Source organism: Amblyomma americanum, chromosome 5 (assembly GCF_052857255.1).
Source record: "Amblyomma americanum isolate KBUSLIRL-KWMA chromosome 5, ASM5285725v1, whole genome shotgun sequence".
Lineage (NCBI taxonomy): Eukaryota > Metazoa > Arthropoda > Arachnida > Ixodida > Ixodidae > Amblyomma > Amblyomma americanum.
The window spans coordinates 25,319,239-25,342,453 of record NC_135501.1 but is presented as its reverse complement, the minus strand read 5'-3'; the positions used below and the strand labels follow the sequence as shown (position 1 = coordinate 25,342,453).

At 48.5% G+C, this 23,215-nt stretch overlaps 1 protein-coding gene across 1 annotated transcript in view; it reads left to right on the top strand.

The window, feature by feature from the left end:
• Window positions 1-23,014, top strand: part of LOC144132340 (uncharacterized) — a 243,571-nt gene extending 220,557 nt beyond the window's left edge. The window contains exons 41-44 of the mRNA XM_077664664.1: window positions 13,501-13,602; window positions 14,256-14,267; window positions 21,314-21,384; window positions 22,520-23,014. Coding sequence (XP_077520790.1) covers window positions 13,501-13,602; window positions 14,256-14,267; window positions 21,314-21,384; window positions 22,520-22,556 — 222 coding nt within the window. The 3' untranslated portion in view covers window positions 22,557-23,014. The remainder of the gene's footprint in view (window positions 1-13,500; window positions 13,603-14,255; window positions 14,268-21,313; window positions 21,385-22,519) is intronic.
• The last annotated feature ends 201 nt before the right edge of the window (window positions 23,015-23,215 follow it).

The window sequence follows — 23,215 nt, the reverse complement described above, 5'->3', positions numbered from 1 at the left end:
ACGCAAGTTAGAAGATGCGATGTGCTAGCTTTGATAAACAGATCGATTTAGATAAAAGCTTAATTTGTTAATGACAAAGACCTGCGCGAACTTTTCTTGGGTGTGTGTGTGTGTGTGTTAAAGGGTAGCTTTCGTGGACGAAGAAGCTGAATGCGAGTGCAGAGACCTGTGTTGATATACGCTGTTCAGGAGGTGCGCTAGCGCAGATAAACAGTTATTACTGGTTTGTCAGCTCTAGAAGAGCGTTCAGCGTGTTTGCACCAAACCTGTGCATTTCTCTCCGTTTCCACTTAACGCCTTTTCCTCCTTGCGGACTCGCGAGCATTTCACAGCATTTCATGTCTCAAAAGCTTGAGAGCACTTCACCCTAACGCTTTTTGGTGCCTCATCGAAAAATCTAAGACATCGATGGAAAGCCCCTTCAGGATATTTATCCGCATAAAAATGGCGGCGCGTTTAGCGTGTCAGAGGAGGATAGGAAACAATGTTCGATTTCCCGACCACAGCACCTTAATCGTAGGCGGAAATCGTCATCTCAGAATCGCGCGTCGAGGAATATTTTCGATTACAACGATACTGTCTTCATCACTCACAACTACTAAATGATGTCCCCAGATTACCGATAGCCTTCCGTAAGGCTATTCTGCTTCTTGTATTGGTGTCCCGCGTCATAGTGGGAACGAATACATGTGTGCCGTAACAGTGACTGGCAAGCAAGAGTACGCTCTCATTGGAGTATATCTGCAGCCAAGCAAGTCATTCGACAGTTCAAAGCCTGACAACTTAGTAGCCACGACGCCTTCACCGAATATAGCTTGTGGAGACTTCAGTGATCATAATGATATTTTGAGCCGCTCACACACGTATGAGCAATGTTCGAAAACTTGCCGGTTTCCTTTCAAAACATTGAATTGAACCTCTGAATGCTGGCCGCGTACCTACCTCCAAGGCCCGACGACCACAAGCTGCATCGACCTCACATTTCAAATCAGTTCATTTGCACGCAACATTGAAGATGCACTGACTTGGAAACATGTGGAAGTGATCGTTACCCAATCCTTGTATAACCTGTCTCGGCGCAAATGTCTCCTAAGAAATCCCTTGCGAAATCGCCGTATTGGGGCGCGTACAAAAACTCAGCAAGCAGGGGAATCACTGCGGCGACCCCGAACGAGGAATTAGGAGAGTGTTCAAACTTGATTTGGGGTACTTTTTCTCCTTACACGCTGACAGCCTGTCGCGCGCACTCGTCGATCCTCCTCCACAAGACACGCCGACGCGGAAAGCTTCCTCGGAGCAGTCAGCACATCAGACTTCGTTTCCAGACAGCGTGCCCACGCTTAGCTGCGGCTGCTAATCGGACATGTAGAGATGGTGGGCATCCTGCAAAACAACGGCACTGAGCTCGTAGGCTAACACCGTTCTGCCTCCGGACTGGAGTGCTTTTAAGAACTCTACTTCCAGGCCAGAAATGTACCAACTCGTCATAGCGCCTGATCATCGGGACGAAGTACTACTTGCCTACCATGACGAACCGACTTCCGGTCACCTTGTTATTCACTCGCACCCTATTCCGAGTATAGCGGAGCTATTATTGGTCACAGCTTACTTCAAGCGTCAAGCGTTATGTTGAAGACGTGCCAGCAATACAAAAGGCGAACAAAACTGCACTCATACCTCCCGTCATGATACAGTGCATGGAGCCACCAAAAATGCCACTCGGAAAAGTTGGCCTGGGCCTTCGGGGACCATTTCCTCTTTCATCGACCAGCCACAAATGGATCGTCGTCTCCACAGACTACATGACCCGCAATGCTGGAACGAAGGCCCTTGCGCGAGGTACTGCCGACGAGGTTGCTCACTTCTTTATGCAGACATTGTACTTACACACGGCAACCCGCCGACCATCATTACTCACCTATGCAAGGCGTTTACAGCTTGGCCCCTACGGGACATCTTAACTCTCACCCATACAGACCGTCGAAAATCTGCAGAGCATCATTCATAAACGAATGGCGTAACAGAATGCCTCCCTCAGTAAAGCATTGTCGGATATGATTTTGATTTACGTGGGCGTTGAGAATAGAACGTGGGACGAGATCTGTCCTTACGTCACCTTCGCGTACAATACTGCGACGCAAGAAACCAGCAAGCTTACCCCGTTCAATGATTAGAAATGTATAGAGCGCAACTTAGAACAGACAAACACAAATACGAGAGCAGACACACGAGCGCTTACTTCCAACTGACGTTTATTGACAGGACAAGTCACATGCTGAAACCAGAAAACCAAACAGAACAAGAGATATGAGTTATACGGGCCTTAACTCTTAAAAATTGCAATTCAGCGTCTCTCAGGGCAATGGAGGGCGCACTAATACAGGAAGCTTGCAGCATGGCTATCAAAACAGCCCGCACTATCTGGTCAGAGCGCCTTACACCACAGAACAGCTGGTAAGATCTGGTTCGCGCGCCCTTTCGATGCCGGTATCTTCATATTCGTTTCATCGGCGACGATGCAGCACCTGATTTCCGGTGCCCGTTTCCTGTGTTCTATAACTGTGTTCTTTCAACCGCTCGTTAAACGCCTTCCCGTCTGACCGACGTAAACTTTTACACAAGAAAGAGGAATTGAGTGCACAACAACTTCAACACATGCAACTAACGGCTCCTGATGCGCTATGGTACACCTCCTACGTTCGTCACTTCCCACGTTCACGCGCGCTACCAGCTTCTCTAGCTTTATAGGGGCCGAGAAGACGATGTTCACTTTGCTATGGCGTCCAAACTTCTTAAGTCGGTGCGCCACGTTGTGAACATTAGGGACGACGACTACCATCATTCTTTCGCGCACAAGCTGGTGACCATCATGGTTACTCGCAGAAGCCTCTTGCTTTTCTTCCTTCAAAAGCCGTTCAACCACAGACACAATTCTAGGCGGAGGGTACCCAGCGGCACGAAGGCGAGCCACCTGCTCCAGGAAACTTTGTTGCATGCTGTGGGCGCACGACTTGTATATCGCTTTCTTCAGGCACAGGTTAGTGATTGCTCTCTTCGTCAGTTTTGAATGAGCCTACAGGAATGGCAGCAGCTGCTTGCAGCTCAGCAGTTCATGTTTACAGCGCGTGCGGCTCTCTGAGAACACAAGCCAGAAGTCTAGAAAGCGCAAGGAGCCTTCTACGGGAGCTCATGGGTTACTTGCAGTGGCTTGAGGCATTGCTGGAATGTCCCTACGACCTCCATGACCAATGACTGCACTTCTGTTCCAGTTCTGCGCTCCAAAATAACTATATAATCGTCGACAAAACAAAATACCTGGACAACAGGAAAACCTGACAGAAAAGAGGAGAGGCTTCCGTTCTTCCGTGCAAGGAACAAGTCGCTGAGAACCGGGGCGATGCAAAAGCAGATGCAGATCCCACAGTTTTGTACATAAACGTTTCCGTGCCACTGAGATATCGTCGAGTGCAAATACACGGTGAGTAATTCAAGGAAGCTGCCCACTCCTAGACTGAAGAGTTTTGAAAGCCAACTTTTCAATAGGACTCGAGCTCTCTTCTACGCAACAATTCAATTCATCCTGAGGGTTTGAATAGTAGAGGTCATTAATATGAATGGAACACGCCTAACGCCCTTTTCCGGCGTCTTGGAAAAATCCAAGACTTCATTCGACCCCCGTACATGGAATGGGTCGTCGATGGGCAGCTTGTTAAGCTGTTGCTACAGGTAAACTGCTACAGATTTCTACCAAGTGCCATTCTTCGAAATTATGGCGCGACGTGTTTGCTCCCACTTCTGAGTTTTGCCAGTAAATAATACATTAAGTTCAGTTTTTTTTTTACTTTTCTCAGTTGCGCGAGCCAGGCAATCCAACTTCTCTCCTTTGCACAATATCTTGGCTTTGCTCTTTGTTCTCCTTAGCACCGTGTGGTCTGTCATTTTAAAGAGGTTGTCAAGACCATCTGATGCCTTTGACATCAACATACCTGTGGGAAGCACAGCAAACCCACACTCTTTATCTGCTGTCAAGAAAGACAATGAGCGTCCTTTAAATCAGGAAACGACACGTTCCAAAGCCGACTGCTGGCTTTTCGGCTTGTAGAGCGAAATTACGTCTACACCTTCAGCGATGCATATGCTTCTGTCTGTATCTGAAGCGGATCTTGAGAGACCCGGTGCACGAGGGACAGAAGCTCAGCCCGTGAACCAGGTTCTTCCACAGCGAACTTAGGTCCTAGGTCAAGTATCTCACTTCTTCTGGCAAGGAATCCACTTCAGTGGTGTGGAAGCTGTGCGTAGCTGATTTGCAGGGATTGGGGAATCCTTTCCACAGATTGGCAAGTGTCCGACTCAAAATGTGTTCTGTTGTGCTTCTCAGTGAGGCGACCAGCTTTCCATCATGTAATCTGCGGAAAGGATGTACCAAGCCCTGCAACTAGCTTTCACACCATGGAAGTCGATTCCTTGGCAGAAGTTAGTGAGGTACTTGACCTAGGACGTACGTTTGCCGTGGAACCACCTGCTTCACTGGCTGAGCTTCTGTCCCTCGTGTACCGGGTCACAAGATCCGCTGTAGATGCAGAAGGAAGCAGACGCATCGCTGAAGATGTAGACGTAATTTCGCGCTACAAGCCGAAAAGCCGACAGTTGCCTTTGGCACTTGTCGTTTCCTGCTTGAAAGGACAAATATTGTCCCGCTTGACAGCAGATAAAGAGGGTGGGTTTGCTGTGCTTCCAACAGGTATGTTCATGCCAAAGCCATCAGATGCTCTTGACACCCTTTTTAAAATGACAGACCACACGTGCTAAGGAGAAAGCACCTCTACTATTCAATCCCTGAGGATGAATTGCTTTGTTGCGTAGAATAGATCAATGATTCCAATGGAACGGTTGGCTTTCAAAATTCTCCAGGCTAACAGTGGGGAGCTTCTTTGAACTACTCACCGTGTATTTGCACTCAACAATTGCACAGTGGCAAGGAAACTTGTATAGGCAAAAGAGCGGGGTCTGCATGGGCTCTTGCATGCCCCGGTTCTCAGCGACTTTATTCTAGGACGGAAGGACTGAAGAAGCTTGTCCTCTCTTCTATCAGGTTTCCTTCTTGTCAGGTATCTCGTTTTGTCGACGATTACTTAGTTATCTTCGAGTGCAGAACAGGAAAAGAAGGGCAGTTTTTGGTCATGGAGGTCGCAGGGACCTTCCAGCAATACCTCTAGCCACTGCAAGTAACCGATAAGCTTCCCGTAGAAGGCTCCTTCCGGCTTCTCGGAGAGCCGCACACGCTGGAAATATCAGCCGTGGAGAGACAAGCAGCTGCTGCCATTCCGGTCTGCTCATTATAAACTGGCGAAGAGAGCAATCGCTAACATGTGCCTGAAAAACTCGATACAAAAGCCGAGCGCCCACAGCATGCAAGAAGGTTTTCTGGAGCATTTGGTTCGCTTTCATGCTGCTGGGTACCCTCAGCCTACAATTGTGTCTGTTGTTGAACGGGTTTTGAAGGAAGAAAAACAAGAGGCTTCTGCGAAAAACCCTTATGGACGCCAGCTATCGCGCGGAAGCAGGAAAGTAGTCGCGGTAGCTTATATTTAAAACGTGGCGCACCGACTCCAGTAGATTGGACGCCGTAGCGAAGTGAACATCGTATTTTCGGCCCCTACGGAGCTACAGAATATGGTAGCGCGCGTGAACGTGGGGAATGACGAACGTAGGAGGTGTACCATAGCGCATCAGGAGCCATAAGCTGCATGTGTTGACAGCTTAGTGTGCTCAATTCCTTATTCTTGCAGAAAAGTTTACGTCATTCAGATAAGAAGGCGTTTAAACGAGCGGCTGAAAGATCACCATTATGGAACCCACGAAACGGGCACCAGGAATTCGGCGCTGCATCTTCGTGAGTGCAGAGAAGAAGACCAAGATACCGGCATCGAAAGGGCGTGTGTGCCAGGTCTCACCAGCGGTTCTGTGGTGTATAGGCGCTCTGACCAAATAGTGCGTGAGATAGTTGAGCCTGCTGCCATGCTGCGAGATTCCTGCGAGATTCCTGCGAGGCGCCCTGGGTTGGCCTGGCAGACGCTGAATTGGAATTGTTGAAAATTTAAGGCCCGTATATCTCATATCTCTAGTTTTTATTCTGGTTTTACCATATAAATAACTGTTCCTGTCAGCAAACCTCAATTGGAAGTAAGCGCTCGTGTGTCTGCTCTCGTGTTTGTGTTTGTCTGTTTTATGTTGCGCTCTATATATTATTAATCATGGATTACCAACTAGCCCCCACCCTTACCATTGTACACCTTTCCGTCTCGCCTGCGGCAGGGAATTCCGCATGATGATGATTCGATGTTACGATGCGGGATTGAAGCAGTCTCACCTGACGCAGGCCACTTCGTGGAGCGAGCAGAGCAAGCCCGTCAGCTGGCTCACGCGCATATCAATAAACAGCAATCCGCCAATGCCTGACACTATAACGATCGGCACAAGGACTCGCACTACGAGCCGTGCCACCAGGTGTGGGTTTGGAGCCCCGTGCACCTCAAGGGGTTGTGCGAAAAGCTCTTTCATAGGTATTTCGGTCCGTACAAAGTACTGTGCCGCCTCAACAGCGTCAACAATAAAGTTTTTCCTGATGGCTCTGTCACCATTTACCTTCGACGTCAGCTGCCAGCAATCATACATGTGGTGATCTTGCAGGGAAGCTGAACCGGTTTTCAAATCACATGAAATGCTGCGGTTGGGAAGAAGGGACCTTGAAAATCATGTGTGAAAATATTTTGTCGATTCTGTCCGCAAAAAGAGCTGCAATCGCTTCTTAAAAACCGCCGCCGACACGCCATCGTCGCTTCTGGAAGCGCCGGAGTGGGGACGGCTGAAAGGGAGAACTTGTGGAAGTGACGACATTCACGAAGAGTCGGCCGTCCGGCTGTGCTTGCTTCGCTGCGGCCCGCGCTTGAGTGAACGACCGATCAACGTAACCTTCTGCCAGTGCCGTTTGCTTTCTCTGGTTGAGGTGTTCTGTGTAATGCTCGAAGCATGTACATAAACCAGCCTCCTCTCTCTCTGCCAGCCTCCTGCCCGTTAACCAGACAAACTGGCGGTACGCAGCATACTGAAACTGCCAGCACAAAATATGTGTTTAAAAGAACGTCTTGCAGGGCAAGTTGGTCACTGTATATCTTCTATTACAGGCGCGTGAACAGACACAACACAAGGCAGAAACACAAGGCGCTCCGTCCGTCTTTCTTCCTTGTGTTGTGTCTGCTTTCGCGCCTGTAATTAAAGATGTACAAAATATGTGCTTCAATATTTCTCTTTTCTTAATATTACTTCCTTACCTAATAGTAAACTTTTTGCCTTTGCCAGCTGGTTCACATCCATGCTGAGCTAGAGCCACTTCCATCTTTAAGCAGCGCGAAACACACGACGTAGTGAAAGAAACACGAGACGACACGAGCGATAATTTTATGATTTTGATTTTTGCGTTTTTCGGTTGGTACTTTTGGTGCCTATATAACTAACCCTTCTAGAAATAAAAGTTCAGCACAGCGCTCGTGTCGTCAAGTGTTTCTTCACCTACGTCCTGTGTTTCGCGCTGCTTAAAGATGAATCGATTCCAACTCGCCCAGTTTTCTGTTCTCGTTAGCCACTTCCAGCACTGCCTTAGTGAGGGACACAGTCTTGAACTCTTTCGATCTTGTTACGCACTGTGTGCCTTTATGCTTTTTCCTTATTTCTTGCACCTCATGGCAGCGCAAGCAATTCTCTCAATCTTTCACCAGTGGGCAGCACATGCATCTGCGCCTAATTGAAGAACAAACCTATTATATCAAACTAGTATATTTGAGGAATGCAAACATTTGCATTCATGAGCGCTTGGCCATGGCTGACGGTCGCCAATGCCGACAAGTTTCATGTAAATTTGTCCTTGAGTCATAACGGCAAAGTTGAGGAACTGCGGTACGCGTATACCTGACACAAGTATTTCTGCTGGTTATCTGGATACGCAAGATCAGCAACTATATCACGCCGCACACTATTTTTGATGAGCAGCAATGCTAGCTCCGAAACGCAGCCATAAATATTGTTCAAAAGCGTTTTCAACATGCGAAAAAAATTGCTGACGGCCTAGCTCTGTTAGGCCATGATATACGTAGCAAAACCGCGGCGCGTTCTGCATCGTAAGACTGCATTCGCTAGATGCGCCGTTATTCACAGTTAAAGCTTGAGCCGTCGTAGCGGAGTGGTAGCGTCTCCGCCTCAAACTCAAAAGGCCCTGGTTCCATTCCGAGCCTCGTCGAGGGTTTTTTTTTTTATTCAGCGAGTGTGCGGGGGATTTCAGAGGCTCCCATAGATGCCGCCACCGAATACGTTGGTTAGCGGTTAAGCGCAGGCTCTGTTATGGCGCGTTTATACTTCGGCGTAACGCGCGCGCGCGCGCTGCACGGCGACGTCACGTCTTACAAAGCTTGACCCTCTATACTCCAACTGCGCTTGACCGCCGACGCGTTCGGCGGCTTCGGCGTACTCTGACCACACTGGCGGAGACTTGGAAAATGTCTCATTTCGCGCCGAGTACGCCAGCCGTCGCCGGCCCTGCCAGACCGGTTCAGATTCGCGGCGAGGCGCGCAATGCGGTGTCATGTGCCTCCTCGGAGCACCGCCACGGCGAAATCGCAAGTTCGCGGCCAGTAAATCTTTCGCTTTATAAACAAAGTACGGGGATAACTGCAGAAGATTCGTGGTTTAACCGTAGCCCAAACATCCGACAGAAGGAATAGCGCACACGAGAGCTTCCTCCGTCGTCTCGTCTCATCGCGCTGCTGTATACAGCGGTGAACCCACTCCAACTCATCCAGTTTGGCAATCTTTTTCAGTTAAATTTTGCCAGTGGGTGTAATTAGGCACGTTACTATAAATAAATGAACAAACAAGTGCTCTACCTTGCGCGACTCGTGTCAGCAAGCACGTGATCTGAATTCGATCGTGTTTAAAGGCGTTACAAGAAGTTGGTGGACAGAATTTTAGGCTGAAGCTGTTCACAACGTTACGACGCCATTTCGTTGTTCTTTATTGCCATTTGCAGGTGCACCTACACAAAAGGTAGGCATGTGCATGCACCTACGCAAAACATACGTATCTCTCGAGCGCCGTTGTGGCTGAGTGGTCATGGCACTCGTCTGCTGATCCGAAAGACGCGGGCTCGATCCCGGCTGTTGCGGTAGAATTTCCTTGAAGGCGAACTTCGTCAGGCCCGTGTACTGTTCGTTGTAAGAGCACGTTAAAGGACCCCAGGTGGTTGAAATTTGCGGAGCCCTTCGCTACGGCGTCCATAGCCTTACTCCCTTTGGTACGAAAAACGCCCATGAATCAAAACAAATAGAGATTTCCAACACGTGAGAATGTCGCGACTTGACTTCAGCTGCCGACGCATTCCGCGGCTTCATTGGTTCCGCAGTTTACTGGAGGCGCTGATGGCTGGAGCATGTATGGTTAGAGTCCGAACTATAAAAAACTGCTTGAATTATACATAATTTCCTAAACGTACTTCTTAAGCCAGCTGGAGCAACGCGCTGCGCAGCAACACCGTCGGTGCTGGCCGCAGATCCCCGTGGATCAGACAGGTCCTGGCCAATCGCGGCCATCAGCGGCGTTCGATGGGCGCCCTGAGGCGATGGGGGCTTCCAAAAAACAGCATTTCTTCCAAAAAACAGCATATTGCGTTCATTTCCACTTTTTTGAATGAGATATCTCTTTTCAGCGGGCTAAAAACTAGAAAATGCCGCAGGAAACTAATTTTTTCGAAAAGTGCTTCAGCTTTCTTTTAAATCCGCACATTTCACTTGACGGAGCGGTGCTTTTACTCTGTATTTCGCTACCTTATCCCCTTAACCTAAGTGCAGTCTTCACTTTCCCCGCCTCCAGACAAGCATGGATTGTATGGTGCACCTCACTCCTATTCTTTTTGTTTCTTTCTGCCCTTGTGCATAGCTTTTTTCGCAACGAGCCGCTCCTCTTTCGCGGGGGAATAAGGCCACGTGTCTAGCACCACGTGGCCTGCGCGCTTGGTTGACACGACGACGAAGCGGCGGTTGGCTCGAAAGGCGCGCTCGGGCGAGACCTGGTTCTGGGATTAAAGGTCCATCGCTTTTGAGGCACCACAAACAACAATACAAAGGGACCAACCTCATTCTTGGGTTTTCTCCTATGCGTACCTGCACAGTTCTCCTTGGACCGTGACAATATTACTCAGGCAAAGAACTTCCTGCCTGCAACCTCTCCGCCCTGGAGATAAACCAGCGCATTCCAGGTGTAAACACGATGAGACAAATGCCACAAGTGGCGCGAGTGGAAGCAGTTCTGACTTTCTTCGCTCAGATTCACTCTGCACACATCCACATCTTCACAGATTGTACGACTTCACAGGGGTCTTAACCTCTTTTGTTTTTCTGCTCTCGATAGGCCAAACATTTTCCTAACGCCTATAGCGAAAAGCTTCGTCCACGGCAGCATAGCTCCACGGGCGCAAAGAAGCTGTCCGCTATGTCTCGCGCCCAATCAATTGCCGTTGTGTTGTGTACAAGGATTCAAAAGCTGCACGGTGATCTCTGTCCGGCCTATTGAAGAGCATAATCACCAGCCAGTTTCTTTCGACATTAGCTACATACGCCAACAAGGTATTGGAGCAGGCCACTCTATCATATTTCACTGGATTCCAAGTTACTGTGGGATCGCAGCAAACGAAAAAGCGGATGAAGCAGCCCGCAGAGGTCATCACAGCAGAATTACAAGTTGATTTTGTTCAGGCGCTCTGAGGCCTCTCAACTAGCTAAAAAAAAGCGCTCACGAAGAAAAGCTGCCGGTTGGTGAACTTGCCGATACATCATCACCATATTCTGCACTGCATCGACCCACAAATCAGATCAAGACAGCCAACCAGACATCCTCGCCATCTGGAAGCTCTATATCACCGAATTCGTTCAAACCCTGCAATTACGACCACGTTGCAGTTCTGTTTAAGTCAAGCGCACAGTCTGTTTTGCGACAACTGCGGCTTATTGAAGCAGTCGCGCAAATTTTGTTAGAATACCCAGAGTAGAATGAGGATTGTGCACATTATAAAAAACTGACGATGAAGATGTTTTTATGGCACAAGGGCTGCTTTGGGGAAAGAGCGCAATGGACAAGGCAGTTTTCATTGCACTAGGTGGGGTCAGAGATCCAATTTCCAAGAATTTCATTCTAAAGAGGTCGAGCACCAGGCAGGAGTAAGCTTGCACCCATTGTATCGCTGCTGGGTACCCGGCGGCACTGGGGATCGAGCCCCGCACCTCCCACATGCGAGGCGGATTGTGTACCCACTAGGCAACCGCTGCGGTGACATTGTGAACAACTCAGGGAATCAATAACTCAAGTTTCTATATTACTCGACTGTATATTAGGATCTTTGGCCTGCCAAAAGCAACAAAGACACGATATGAACTTTTTATTTGATTAATTACATGACACTGATCTTCTAGACAAACTCTAATCCTTCCTTTCAGCACTCTCACTGCGCATTTTCTATGCACTGAACTTTGACATCCCATTTCCTAGACCCCTTTCATTTCATCTTTCCCTCCACGAATGACTACCACGCGCAGAGTAGCAAGTCAGAAAATTGAAACGCTGGCATAATTCGCAGCTTTTCGAATAAAGAGCTGCGTCCCTGTTTTTGCTTCAGCAAGTTGGTGTGTAAAAGACCCTCCAATATTTCACTTTCAGCGTGGCCGCTTTACTGCTGCAAGAGAACACAACTGTTGAAGCCGTAAACGCGAGCGCAGATATGAGCGTGATCTTTCAAATAGCTTCTAAACGCTCCCTTGGCTCAGTTTGCAATCTACAGTGACGTAACATCCCGCTTGGCTATTGACCCGTCAACACTGAGAGTCGCAGTTTGGAGACAATACCTATCGCCCGCTGAGTTTCTCATTTTTGTAAGGCGCCTACTCAAAAATTTTGATCCCAGTAAATTTTCAGTAGTCAGCACTTCCTGACCAAAACATTTGAAATCAATAAAAGCATTACGAGGGAAAACTAAGCATGCATTCGTCACTTCGAGTGAATGTGCAATGGTTTCACACCTCAAGTTGTCAAACTATAGCAAGAAAAGAAGACAAGGTAAGGGAGAAGTGGGGCTTGTTATGACATACATAACGGAAGCCAAAGGTCACGGAAACCAAGGAGCACAGAAGCTCTGTCAAGCATGGACCCGTCCAACCATGGCTGGCTCATCGAGCGTCCCAAGAAAATAGCAATGGGAAATGGGGCCATGTACTTGAGCCCTTCTTGAGACCGTGCTGACCTGCACAACCCCGGAAGACCAGCCACAGCTGCTCTGGCGGGCCTGCAGGATTAAGGTGGCACATTGAGCCCTGACTGAGAGCTCCACTTCAGAAGACGAGCATAGAAGAGTTTTCTAATAAAAGATTTTCCTCCTCCTCGTCCTCAACGATACATGTTTCGCTGCGTCTGCTGACCCGAAGGACACGGGTTTGATCCCGGCTGTGGCAGCCGAATTTCGATGGAGGGGAAATTCTAGAGGCCTGTGTACTGTACGATGTCAGTGCATGTTAAAGATCCCCAGGTGGTCTGAATTTCTGGAACCCTTCACTACGGCGTCCCTAATAACCTGAGTCGCTTTCTGACCTAAAACACAGTACAAAAGAATATTTTTTCTATTTATTCATTACATTCCTCCTCTGCTGTGTTAGAATTTGAATCATATGTCATCAACGGACCCTGTAATAGCCAATGGTGATGGGTTCAGCAAATGGCTTATATTTTGAAAGAAATTCTGCAAATAAATAAAGAATGGATGAAAAAATTATAAACCAAACTTTCTTTTGCTGCCATCTGTACGGGGATCTTAACTCCAGGTTCTATATACATGAGGTAAACTAGTGTCAGGTTGTGCTTCGATCGGAAGCACTAAGGTTGGCGTCATTTACTTTATTTTAGCCATAATGTGAAGTCGAGTTTTATTTCAGGATGAAGCTTGACTGTTTGGAGTCTAAACTGCACTAGCCACCTATTTTTAGCGACAACGCTTAATTTGAAACGTGTTTTGGTGAAAGCTCCAAGGGCTGTCTTTGCCAGACGCTGCTTTTAGCATCAAGAGAATGAAGTTTCAGGCCAGCTCGTCTGAAATTTCGAAGCACAAAAAGAACCACAACAGGACTTATGGCTGAGAAGCGTAGAGTAAACGAGTGGCAACTACCAAATGGAGTTGATTAGAATAAAACGCGGTGCAACAACGCACAAACGCGCACTGTTACTGCAAACTTTTCTTTTCTAATTAAATATTAGTTGCTAGTTACCAGTCGTGCTGCACACTCTCTGCCCTACGTCCTGTCCTTTGTTTCCGCTCCTTTTCTTCTCCAACATTCTTTCAGGCTGTTGAAAGCCGGTGTTTTCTGGCTCTGCCTTTAATGCTAATGCCTTTCGCATCGTGCTTTCCCCATCCAGGCAGTCGCGTTGGCTCGCGAACCGAACGACCGCGAGCGACGGCTGCAGGAGCGCTGCAGTGACCTCGAAGACAGCCTGCGTGGCATGCACACACTGCAGGAGGTGAGCTCGTGGGATGCGGAAGTGGGCAGAGGCCTTGGGTGCTCGCGCGGAAACACAAGCAAAAATATTTTTGTGATCGCGGTTAGCTCTGAACGCACTTTGCTAAAAATATTATAGTGAAGCAGAAGTTCTTTTTTTCTTATCGTACTGCGAAAATGTCTCTTCAGAAAATTTAGGTCGCGGCCACTCACATTTTGAAGCGCTTGTTGAGATTTGCCATGTGACTTTGTGTGCCAAGACCTGTAATAAATGTCCGCCTCACTCATCTGCCATCCTTATCGCATTCTATTTTGCTTGTTGGCTTCCACGATATTAGGTTTCGAGTGCAACAGTCAAGATATGTCACCGGCGGTATAATTGTGACTCGGGAAGCTGTAATGGAAGGACAAGATAGCTATTTTAAACATCATTTGAATATGCTCAGTCCTGTCCAAAAACATAAGAGGAAGACGTCGGGAGTTCGTTTTTGCTCTGTAGACGCATTTCACGCAGTGCAATTAACATATAAACAAGATAAATCAAGCAGAAGCTGCAGGAGATGTATAGATGCGGGGATAATAGTCGTCGCTGTTATGAATTAAAGTTCTGCGCTCTTAACCGAGTGTGAGTGCCTTTGTGTTGTCTTTTTATTTTTTCTCTCTTTTCATTTGCAGAAAGTGCTGGAGGTAGGTGGTGCGCAGCTTGCCTCCCGTGTGTTGGAAGGACGCCCGCTAGAACAGCGAATGCATTCTCGCAGCTGATCGTTCTGCATCAATGCACCCAAAAGGACGCGGTGATGTGGAGGATGAAGGAATGTGCACAGTTTGCGGAGCGGATACTGTCGCACCGCTAGGGAGCGACCCTTTTGTCCTGCTGGGAGATCATCGAGGTTTTCAGGGGGCACGGGATGTCTATCGCATGCGCAGTAAAGCATGTCCACCAATTCAGAAGGAGCGTAAAACGTTGCTCACTGCGTCACCTGCGTGCAAGGAGAAATCGCCCTCATCGAGATGGAGCACGAGTAATATTTGCATCTAGCTTTTGCCATCTTTATTAGCGTACCTTGAAAGGACAGCTCTCAGCGCCACTAGTGCCCGCCTGATTAATTTATTCTTTGAAGTTGCCGACTGTAGCCTGGCCCCGATGAAATTCTTTCTTTCCTGAGTGCACGCTACATGACAATGTAGTAAAGCGGGAAGTTGAGGTGGTTCACACATGACTCTTTAGCAAAAGCAGCCCAGAAATGACGAACGATCCAAGTAGACAGGAAGGATCCTGTACTAACAACAGTAGGCTTATTTGAAAAAAGAAAGAAAAAAAAATATTACTGCATCCGTCGACTTGCTTCGTACTTTTTGAGACGCTATTTTTCTTGTAGAGTTATTCAAACTGCTGTTGAAAAGTGGCACTGGCGTCATAAGCAGCGAGTCGCTGTTATCCACTCGCATCTTTAATTTCCGACAGTCTTCAGGGCTGCCTGTAAACGCATTTCCATACTTTCAGGGCACCTTTGGTTTTTCCTTACTTGCCGTTGCTCACGCTTGGAACGTTTGTCATTGCTTTTCACAAGCCGGTTACCGTGTTTGCCCGCGTTCTCTGAAGGACTGCAAGCTGTGCGAGGTCGGCACCGGTGTATGGCACAGTGGTAGTTGCCTGCGCGGTCTATTGTACTGACGTTGCTGTGTCGACCCCAATTTCGGTTGCACAAGAAACCGCGTGAGCAGGGTTTTGCGTGATCCCGCCGGAAGTGTTATGGAAAGCAGCAAAGACAACAGCCGTACAGGGCAGCACAGACAGTCACCAACCTCCCAGTTTTCAGGGGAAATGGACCTCTTTTCTTTGTAGGTGCTGTAATTATTCACTGCAAAGTGTCCAGAAGTTTCTCTGGAGAATTACTCAACGACAGGGCATTAACAAAAGTACCGAATTGCTGGTACGCACGCAGTGTATACCAAGTACTGCGATAAAGGTGAAGAAAAGGCCAGCAAACTAATGCTTGCGGTGGAATGACTTCCTAAGTAGGATTTCTAGCATTCTTTAAAAGAACCGTGTATTTTACTGCGTACTGATGTAGCTGTTCATTTAAAACTCATTGTCGTGTTTCTGGTCCTCTGGGGCTGCGCGAGAAATGGAACAAAGTCGCAGAGTGCTCATTTATCTTGCGACTGCGCTCAGTGGGAATGGCTGAAAGTACATGACCGCAAACGAAACACTAAAGCTGCATTCTCTACAAATACCGTTTGGTTTATTTTACTGTCTTAAGAACACTTGCAGACTTTATGGGGCAAGAAACCGGAATCTAGAGGGGGATGCGTCATAATAAATGTTAATCGGAGGGGCCGAATACTGCCCAACGAGTACCAACCATTCAGACAAACTTCAAGCAACAAGAAAAAAAAATTTGCAAACTCTCCATAGCTTTGCCAGAATTGCACAGCACACACTCACAGTAGTAACGCGATAATGTAGAGAAGAGTAGAGGTTCTCACACGGCAGTGGATCGATTAGACGACATTTGTGGTCGAACAAGAAAAAGATAAAGAGGATAACTGCACTATGCACGCCTAAAACACTGGACTGAAGGCGCACAGCAAAAAACACCCTAAGCAGGCAATTTATTTTAGTGCTTCCGTAAAAAGAAATGCCCGCTTTACCGTAATAGTATTAGCCGCTTTGGTCGCAGTCAAGGTACTCTGCTTTTCGGGCGCACTGACCAGTCAATCTGTTTCTCATGTCACCACCTCTTGGAACTTCCGGTCAGCGGGCACGGTAGCGCGCACAGACCAACATGGCCTTTCGCATGCTGGAGGAAGCCGGAGCTCGGATTATAGAGCGCAAGCTTTACTGCACCATGTCTTCCAAAGTCGTTCGTCTGCGGCCGACGGCCTTCAGCCGGCTCGGAGCAGGGGTGTGTTGATGACGTCGCGCTCTGACGTGACCCGCTCCGCCGCCTGAGCAGCTACTCCGCGGCGCTGGAACCTAAATCCCGCTGCCGCAGCCAATGGCTGCGCCAGTGGCTGGGCCGTCTATGCCCTCGCTTAGGCGTAAGCGTCAGGCCTAATCCGACCATCTGGCTTATGTGGCTCGTCGGAGAGGCAGTCTCGCTTGTCACCGAGGACGAAGCCGCGCCAGACAGGCTGCTAAACCAGGAACAACAGAGCTTAAGCTCATGGTGGGTGGAAAAGCGCGAACAGACGAGAGACGAGAAGACAGGACAAGCGCTGACTCGCAATTAATTTTTTTTAGAATAACGTACATTTTACACCCAAAAAACACGTGACCTCTCAGTAACATAGCAATTGCGCTGTCACTTTCAATGGTTGCATCGCTACACACTTGTCAGCCGCAAGGTACGCTCTCATCAACAACGAGCCTCCTCCCCCCCCCCCCCTTGCTTGCTCTCAGTTCATTAATTATCTAAGAACGAAACATCCTTATCAACCAGAAACAAGGAAGGCTGGCTAACACACTGTGCTTGTCTTTTTCGAATGAAATACGCCTCCATTATTTCCCTGGTTGTTTTATCTCTGCTGCGAAACAAAATCTTTGTTTTGGTGACCAAGGGGCGGCATTTTTCTTTTTCTTTTCCTGTTTTCCGCACTCACGGCAGTGATCCTTCAGATGGGGCATAACTTGAATCCGAGAGTGAATTCAGCTGTTCCCGCAAGCGAATAATAATGCAACGGCCGGTTTGGCCTATGTAAACTTTCTTACAAGAGAGCGGAAGCTTACAAACAACTGATCAGGCGCAATCGACCAAACGTGACCTACGTGCCACTTGGCATTGGCATCAGAGCTTGCGCTCGATAAACTAGGTCCAAGAACAGTGTAACCCCAGCGTTTTATTTTTGTGGACATAGCGAGTCTTGGGCATCGCAGCTTTATAGTGGTGAATAGAGCGTGCGCGTAAGGCGCCCTGATTTTTTTCCTTGATGGTTATAACCTGAGTTATTATACGTTATAACAATAAACCACAAGGCTGTATTCGCGATCGTATTTCTATGGCCTCTATAAATTTCTCATCGCTCCTGGCTGCTGTGAGGAGTAATATGTTCAGCCTTAGATTTTCGTTAAAGTTTACAGAATGAGTGTTACGCGCATTAAAACAGGCGCAGGAATCCGTTTTCTTTGAACCGCGCCTCCAAGGGTACTTACTGAGTGATAAGAAAAAAAAGGATATGCTGGTGACGTTTTCGCAAAAACAAAAATGCACAAGGCAGCGTTTGTACGGGTTTTTCATTTCCAGCTAAATGGGGGTGTTAAGTGGAAGCCCACAGGGCCGATGGACCCCCCCCCCCCCCCCGCACCTGTTACCAGGAGCGGTCATGCCCGAGGGGGAATCGAGGAATGTACGTCGAGGCGTGACGCCCGCTTAGGGTGAGAGCTGCACATTCCACTGGGCTCGCGACAGCCCACGGGGACAATGCCCCCCCCCCCCCCCCCCCCGCACCTGCTACCAGGAGCGATCATGCCTGGGGCGGGCCCTGGGCTCCGCCCACTAGTACATACGATGCAATTGCTTTGCTATTGGTCCAAATTGGGCGAGAGCTAGATTACTCAAGCTCCGCCCAATTATCGAAGGGGTTAAAACCCGCGGGAAACGACGACTTGGGACGAGCGCGCCGAGTCTCAAGCTCGGCCGTTTTTAACAGCCTTTTTTAAACAGCCTTTTTTTAAACTGCCTTTTACTCACCTGTCTTTTTATGTCAGTGCCGTCTTTAATAAATAAGTTTTGCTTTGAGAAGTTGGAACTGCTGCCGCAACCGGCAACGTGTCGCCGGACGAAGACCTGAAGTACTCTTTCTTGCTGCTAACTGCCGTTCGCTTCGGTAGGAGGGCAGCAAGAGGGAAGTTTAACTGGTGCCGTGACCAGGATCGTCTGAGCGGCTTCCTGCAGAGCGGTTGGAGGCAGTACCTTCCGGAAGGTTGACGGGCACAAAATCTTGGTGAGAAGCCCCGGGGACCAAGGTCCAAGTGAGGCGATACCCTTGCGCGCGGCCTCGGAGTCAAGGCTGTGCACGTCAGCGCTGACAGCGAGGAAGCGGACCGACAGAGCGCCTGCGGCTGGCGACTTCTGCGGCACCCGCGGCTGGCGACTTTGAAGGCCGGGAGGACGTGAAGGGCTTGCTTCAAGCTACAGGTTCCGGCCGCACTTCTGCGCCTCAGGACGTGACCTGCTGCTGCCACGAAGCAAGTGCCATGACCGACAGCCCGACAATGGAGTGAGTTTCCCCATTCTCACTTTACTTGCCTCGGGAGTGCTTGAGCCGTAAGGTTAGAACAAAATAAGCCACAATGGCTACAGTCAGTTGGCAGAGTGAATATGACTGTGATTATGGGTATGGCCATGAGCGAGTGCAAATGTCAGAGGCCGAGCGAGCCATAGAAAAGGAGAGAGGTGACGCCATTATTCGAGACCTCAAGCGTCAGCTAGCGATAGCCGAAGAGAAGCTACGGCAGACAAAGAAAAGGATTGCAGAGGAGCAACGCTCGCGGAGAGCAGCGCGTGTATTGCAGGAGCCGGCACACGCCCAGCCGTGCTGTATCATCGCCAAGGACGCTGATCAAATGCTGATAGATGAGTCGAATAAAGAGGACAGCAGCAGCGTAGTTCAGTCCGTTCCTATTGAGAACAGACAAGAGGAATCACGGGTTCCTGCAAACAGCGGAGCTGTCGTTAGCGTCGAGGAGCCAGACATTGTGCAGTTAAACACGGGTGTTTACCCATACCAACCGCCCTTGATTCCCAGGGTGGAGGTGAGTTATACGAACGTGCCTGGGCAAAATTCGAACAGTGGTCATACTGTGCAGACCGAGTGTTGCGAGATAGCCGGGCATGTGGTTAGTGAGTCTAATGGCGCTGAGGAACGCAGCGGCACGGACTGCCTTGCCGGAAGGGTTGCCCAGTGTGAAATGTTGCCAGTAGAAGCGCCGGTAGGACAGACAGCGTTGGGAGAAATTGGCGTGTGCGTGCCAACAGCATGCACAACCTTCAAAGCCGCGTTGGAGAAGCCAGCACCACAGCAGCTGGGTAGGCGAGGTTGTTCAGAGCCGGAAAACTCAGACTCGTTCAACGCCGCAATGAGCTTGGCTCTAGATGAGGGGAACCAGAGCAGTGACGACGGGGGATTCACCCCATGCCCTGGAACGAGCGAAGTTACACTACCGCTGATAGAGGCGAAGCGCGATCCATGCTGCGATCTCCTTGCTGGTCTTGTCGACAGGCGGATCGCAAAAATAGAGGTCGCTGATGAATTCAGTGAGCTGGCCATGCCATGTTCTAGGAGGCTCTCTAGACACGAGCATTTAAAGCCTTTCGCGGAGGCTTGCCCCCCATATGCGCAGACGGTCGGCCTCTCCTTCGAGGAAGATGAGAGAGACAACCCCAGAGCAGGACGAATGCGAGAATGGTGCTTCCTGAAGCGCGCAATGTACACTTTCGTGCGAACAGACATGTTCGATCCTGGGGGATAGGGACAAATGCATAATGGCCATAGCCTTAACCCACTGTGCCACTGCCAGGTTGCGATAGGCGTAAATATTCCTTGTGGCTCGAGCACACGATGGGGCAGTGAGTGAGAGTGGGGGAACGTGAATAGTGACTCTGAAAGTGATCGGACAGTTTCATTCCAGTGGGCTAATTGTGTCCTCCGTGAACTGTTCCCCTTGTGACATTTAATCAATGTGTGACGAAGAGCACCGCGTCATTAGGTTTGTTTTGCCCTCGTCGGGATCGGGTTGAGGTGTATATGACACTTCATAAGAACTGGAGATATTGTATGCTTTGTTCATTCGGTATTCAGTTCCATGTTGTTGCGTGTGAAATTGTTCTAATGCTTTTACCAGAGGATTTCATTTCTGCTGGTCGTCCTGTACCTGAAATGTCTAAACTAAGAATTGTGCTTGCGTCTGCATGCCTGAAGGTATCTTCCCCAGCATGTTTTTTTCTTCCAATTGTTAGTAGGATGTAGAAGGGTATTTTTTTTTTGTGCTGGTACAGCGGCCAGTGGGGGCCCGGACCCTTTTGCTTTCGCGCGTTTTGTATGTTGTAGAAGGCCGCATTCTTGGCGCTATTTTGGGCTTCGGTATGTTGGGTGTACAGCAAGTGTCCCCCCAACATTCTTGGTGGGGAGGTGTTAAGTGGAAGCCCACAGGGCCGATGGACCCCCCCCCCGCACCTGTTACCAGGAGCGGTCATGCCCGAGGGGGAATCGAGGAATGTACGTCGAGGCGTGACGCCCGCTTAGGGTGAGAGCTGCACATTCCACTGGGCTCGCTACAGCCCACGGGGACAATGCCCCCCCCCCCGCACCTGCTACCAGGAGCGATCATGCCTGGGGCGGGCCCTGGGCTCCGCCCACTAGTACATACGATGCAATTGCTTTGCTATTGGTCCAAATTGGGCGAGAGCTAGATTACTCAAGCTCCGCCCAATTATCGAAGGGGTTAAAACCCGCGGGAAACGACGACTTGGGACGAGCGCGCCGAGTCTCAAGCTCGGCCGTTTTTAACAGCCTTTTTTAAACAGCCTTTTTTTAAACTGCCTTTTACTCACCTGTCTTTTTATGTCAGTGCCGTCTTTAATAAATAAGTTTTGCTTTGAGAAGTTGGAACTGCTGCCGCAACCGGCAACGTGTCGCCGGACGAAGACCTGAAGTACTCTTTCTTACTGCTAAAAGCCGTCCCCATCCGAAGGAGGGCAGAGGAAAGTTTAACTGGGGGATTATTTCAGATGCAGATGAAGCTGAAGGAAACTCAACTGATGCTGAGAGCAAGGAACGCTAGAGGCAACCGAATTATGAGGTAAGTACTGATACCGAAAAAAATTGAAGGAAATCTGTCTAAAGCTCAAGTATCTGCTAGGTGATAATGCAGTTGGGCGTTTTGCTGCACAGAGGCATGGACATAAAAAGAAGAGAGCGTTGTTCGTAAAGAAACACGGGCCAGTTTGTATTGATAAGAGAAATATATTTTTCAGAAAAAAATTGCAGGATGTAGAAAAGAAACACACACCGAAAAAAAATCTGTGACAGCGTTTTTCCTTCATGTGTCTCGTATGTCATGTTTTTATTTTCATTGCAAAAACGCTTTCAAATTAGAAAACTGCAGCTGTGCCGTGACCATTTCGTGCTCTCGCTACATAAAGGAAAAAAGATTTTGTGCGGAAAACATGTCTGTTGATTGAAGGAAATTATATTTTTTCCAGTGTCTCCAGAGAGAACCTCAGTGTTGCTATTGCAGTGGTTGTTGAGTTCAGAAAGAATTCTTTTTTGTTTCTTTTGTTTTCATCACGTATTAGTCTGTGAGGAAGCCACGTTTTGTACTTTATCTCCAGCTAGCCTTTGCGACAACCTCTTTTCCCCCTTAGATACATTTCAAAACAGCGGTCATCACAAGCGTCTGCGCTGTCGGAAATGGCATGTGCCGTCTGTAAGCCAGTGGAAGCCACCTGCCATGCCCGGCGGGTGGCAACCTGACTACCTATCTACAATTTATTACATTGCTGATGCGAACTTAGTATACTACGTCAGATTTAACGAACCTTATTATGGCGCCTTTTGTATAACGACATTGCGCGTGTTAATCTCATATATATAGAGCCTATGAATATCCCACTTCTGGTATGACGAACTTTATTGTGTTAACCACGGATACACATAACCGGATGCCATCTCGTTTATAACAAACTATCGGGTGTGAGCATCGGAAGTACCGACATCGGATATAGCAATCTTTACTGCGTCAACCTCGCTTATAACGCACATTTGGCTTCTAAAGTATTCGAACAATCCACCGAGGATCACCTAACTGATTTTGTTATTGGGGTTACGGACTTTACTAATGCTAGCGCTTTTGGTGTTCAGTTACATACGAGGGAGTGTGGAAGAACCTAACCCGCTGTTCAGACACTTATTTTTACTGGTACTTATTCTTACAGATACAAGGCACAAGGCTTGGGCACGAACATCGACTAAAGCGCGAAAACCAAGAAAAGATGCTAGCACAGATTGCACTACGAAAAACCTTACGAACGTCCACGAGGGGATCAACACTTGCAATTTTTGAGCCGCCGTTCATTCGATTTATCAGTTTTCATCTTATCTGGCTTTAACACGGGCCTACAGCAAATGTTTCTCGCTGCGGGTGCCATGAATAAAGGGTGACGGAAATTGTTTACCCGCATCACTCTTCAGTCAGTAAAGCTGGCGATAAAGCGCTCTAATTTCTACCAGTGCGCTGTGGGATCACAACAAATCACAGCGTGGGCTATCAACTGCCTGGAACGGCAGGGTTTGTGCATCAATTTTCAATTTCTAGAGTGGACACTTGAGGTCATTATTGTCGCGACTAAATGAGATCAAGTGCCGAACTTACGTCTAGAATCCGTCGACGTTGCCAGCTGGTTCAATTTACAGCCTGCCTGCCTCTGTGACGTGTTTGTTTGTTGTTGTTGTTGTTATCCTATCAAAAGATGGCACATACCCACACTGGGGGATCGGCCAAGAATCGCGTGGCTATTCACCTGAACGCAGTTAACAAAAAGGAAAAGCACGTGGGAGCGCAACACCGGTGAATTTTTCGTCTTGAACAGAAATGGGATGAGTGTTTTGATTTTAAAATTTTAAGAATAATA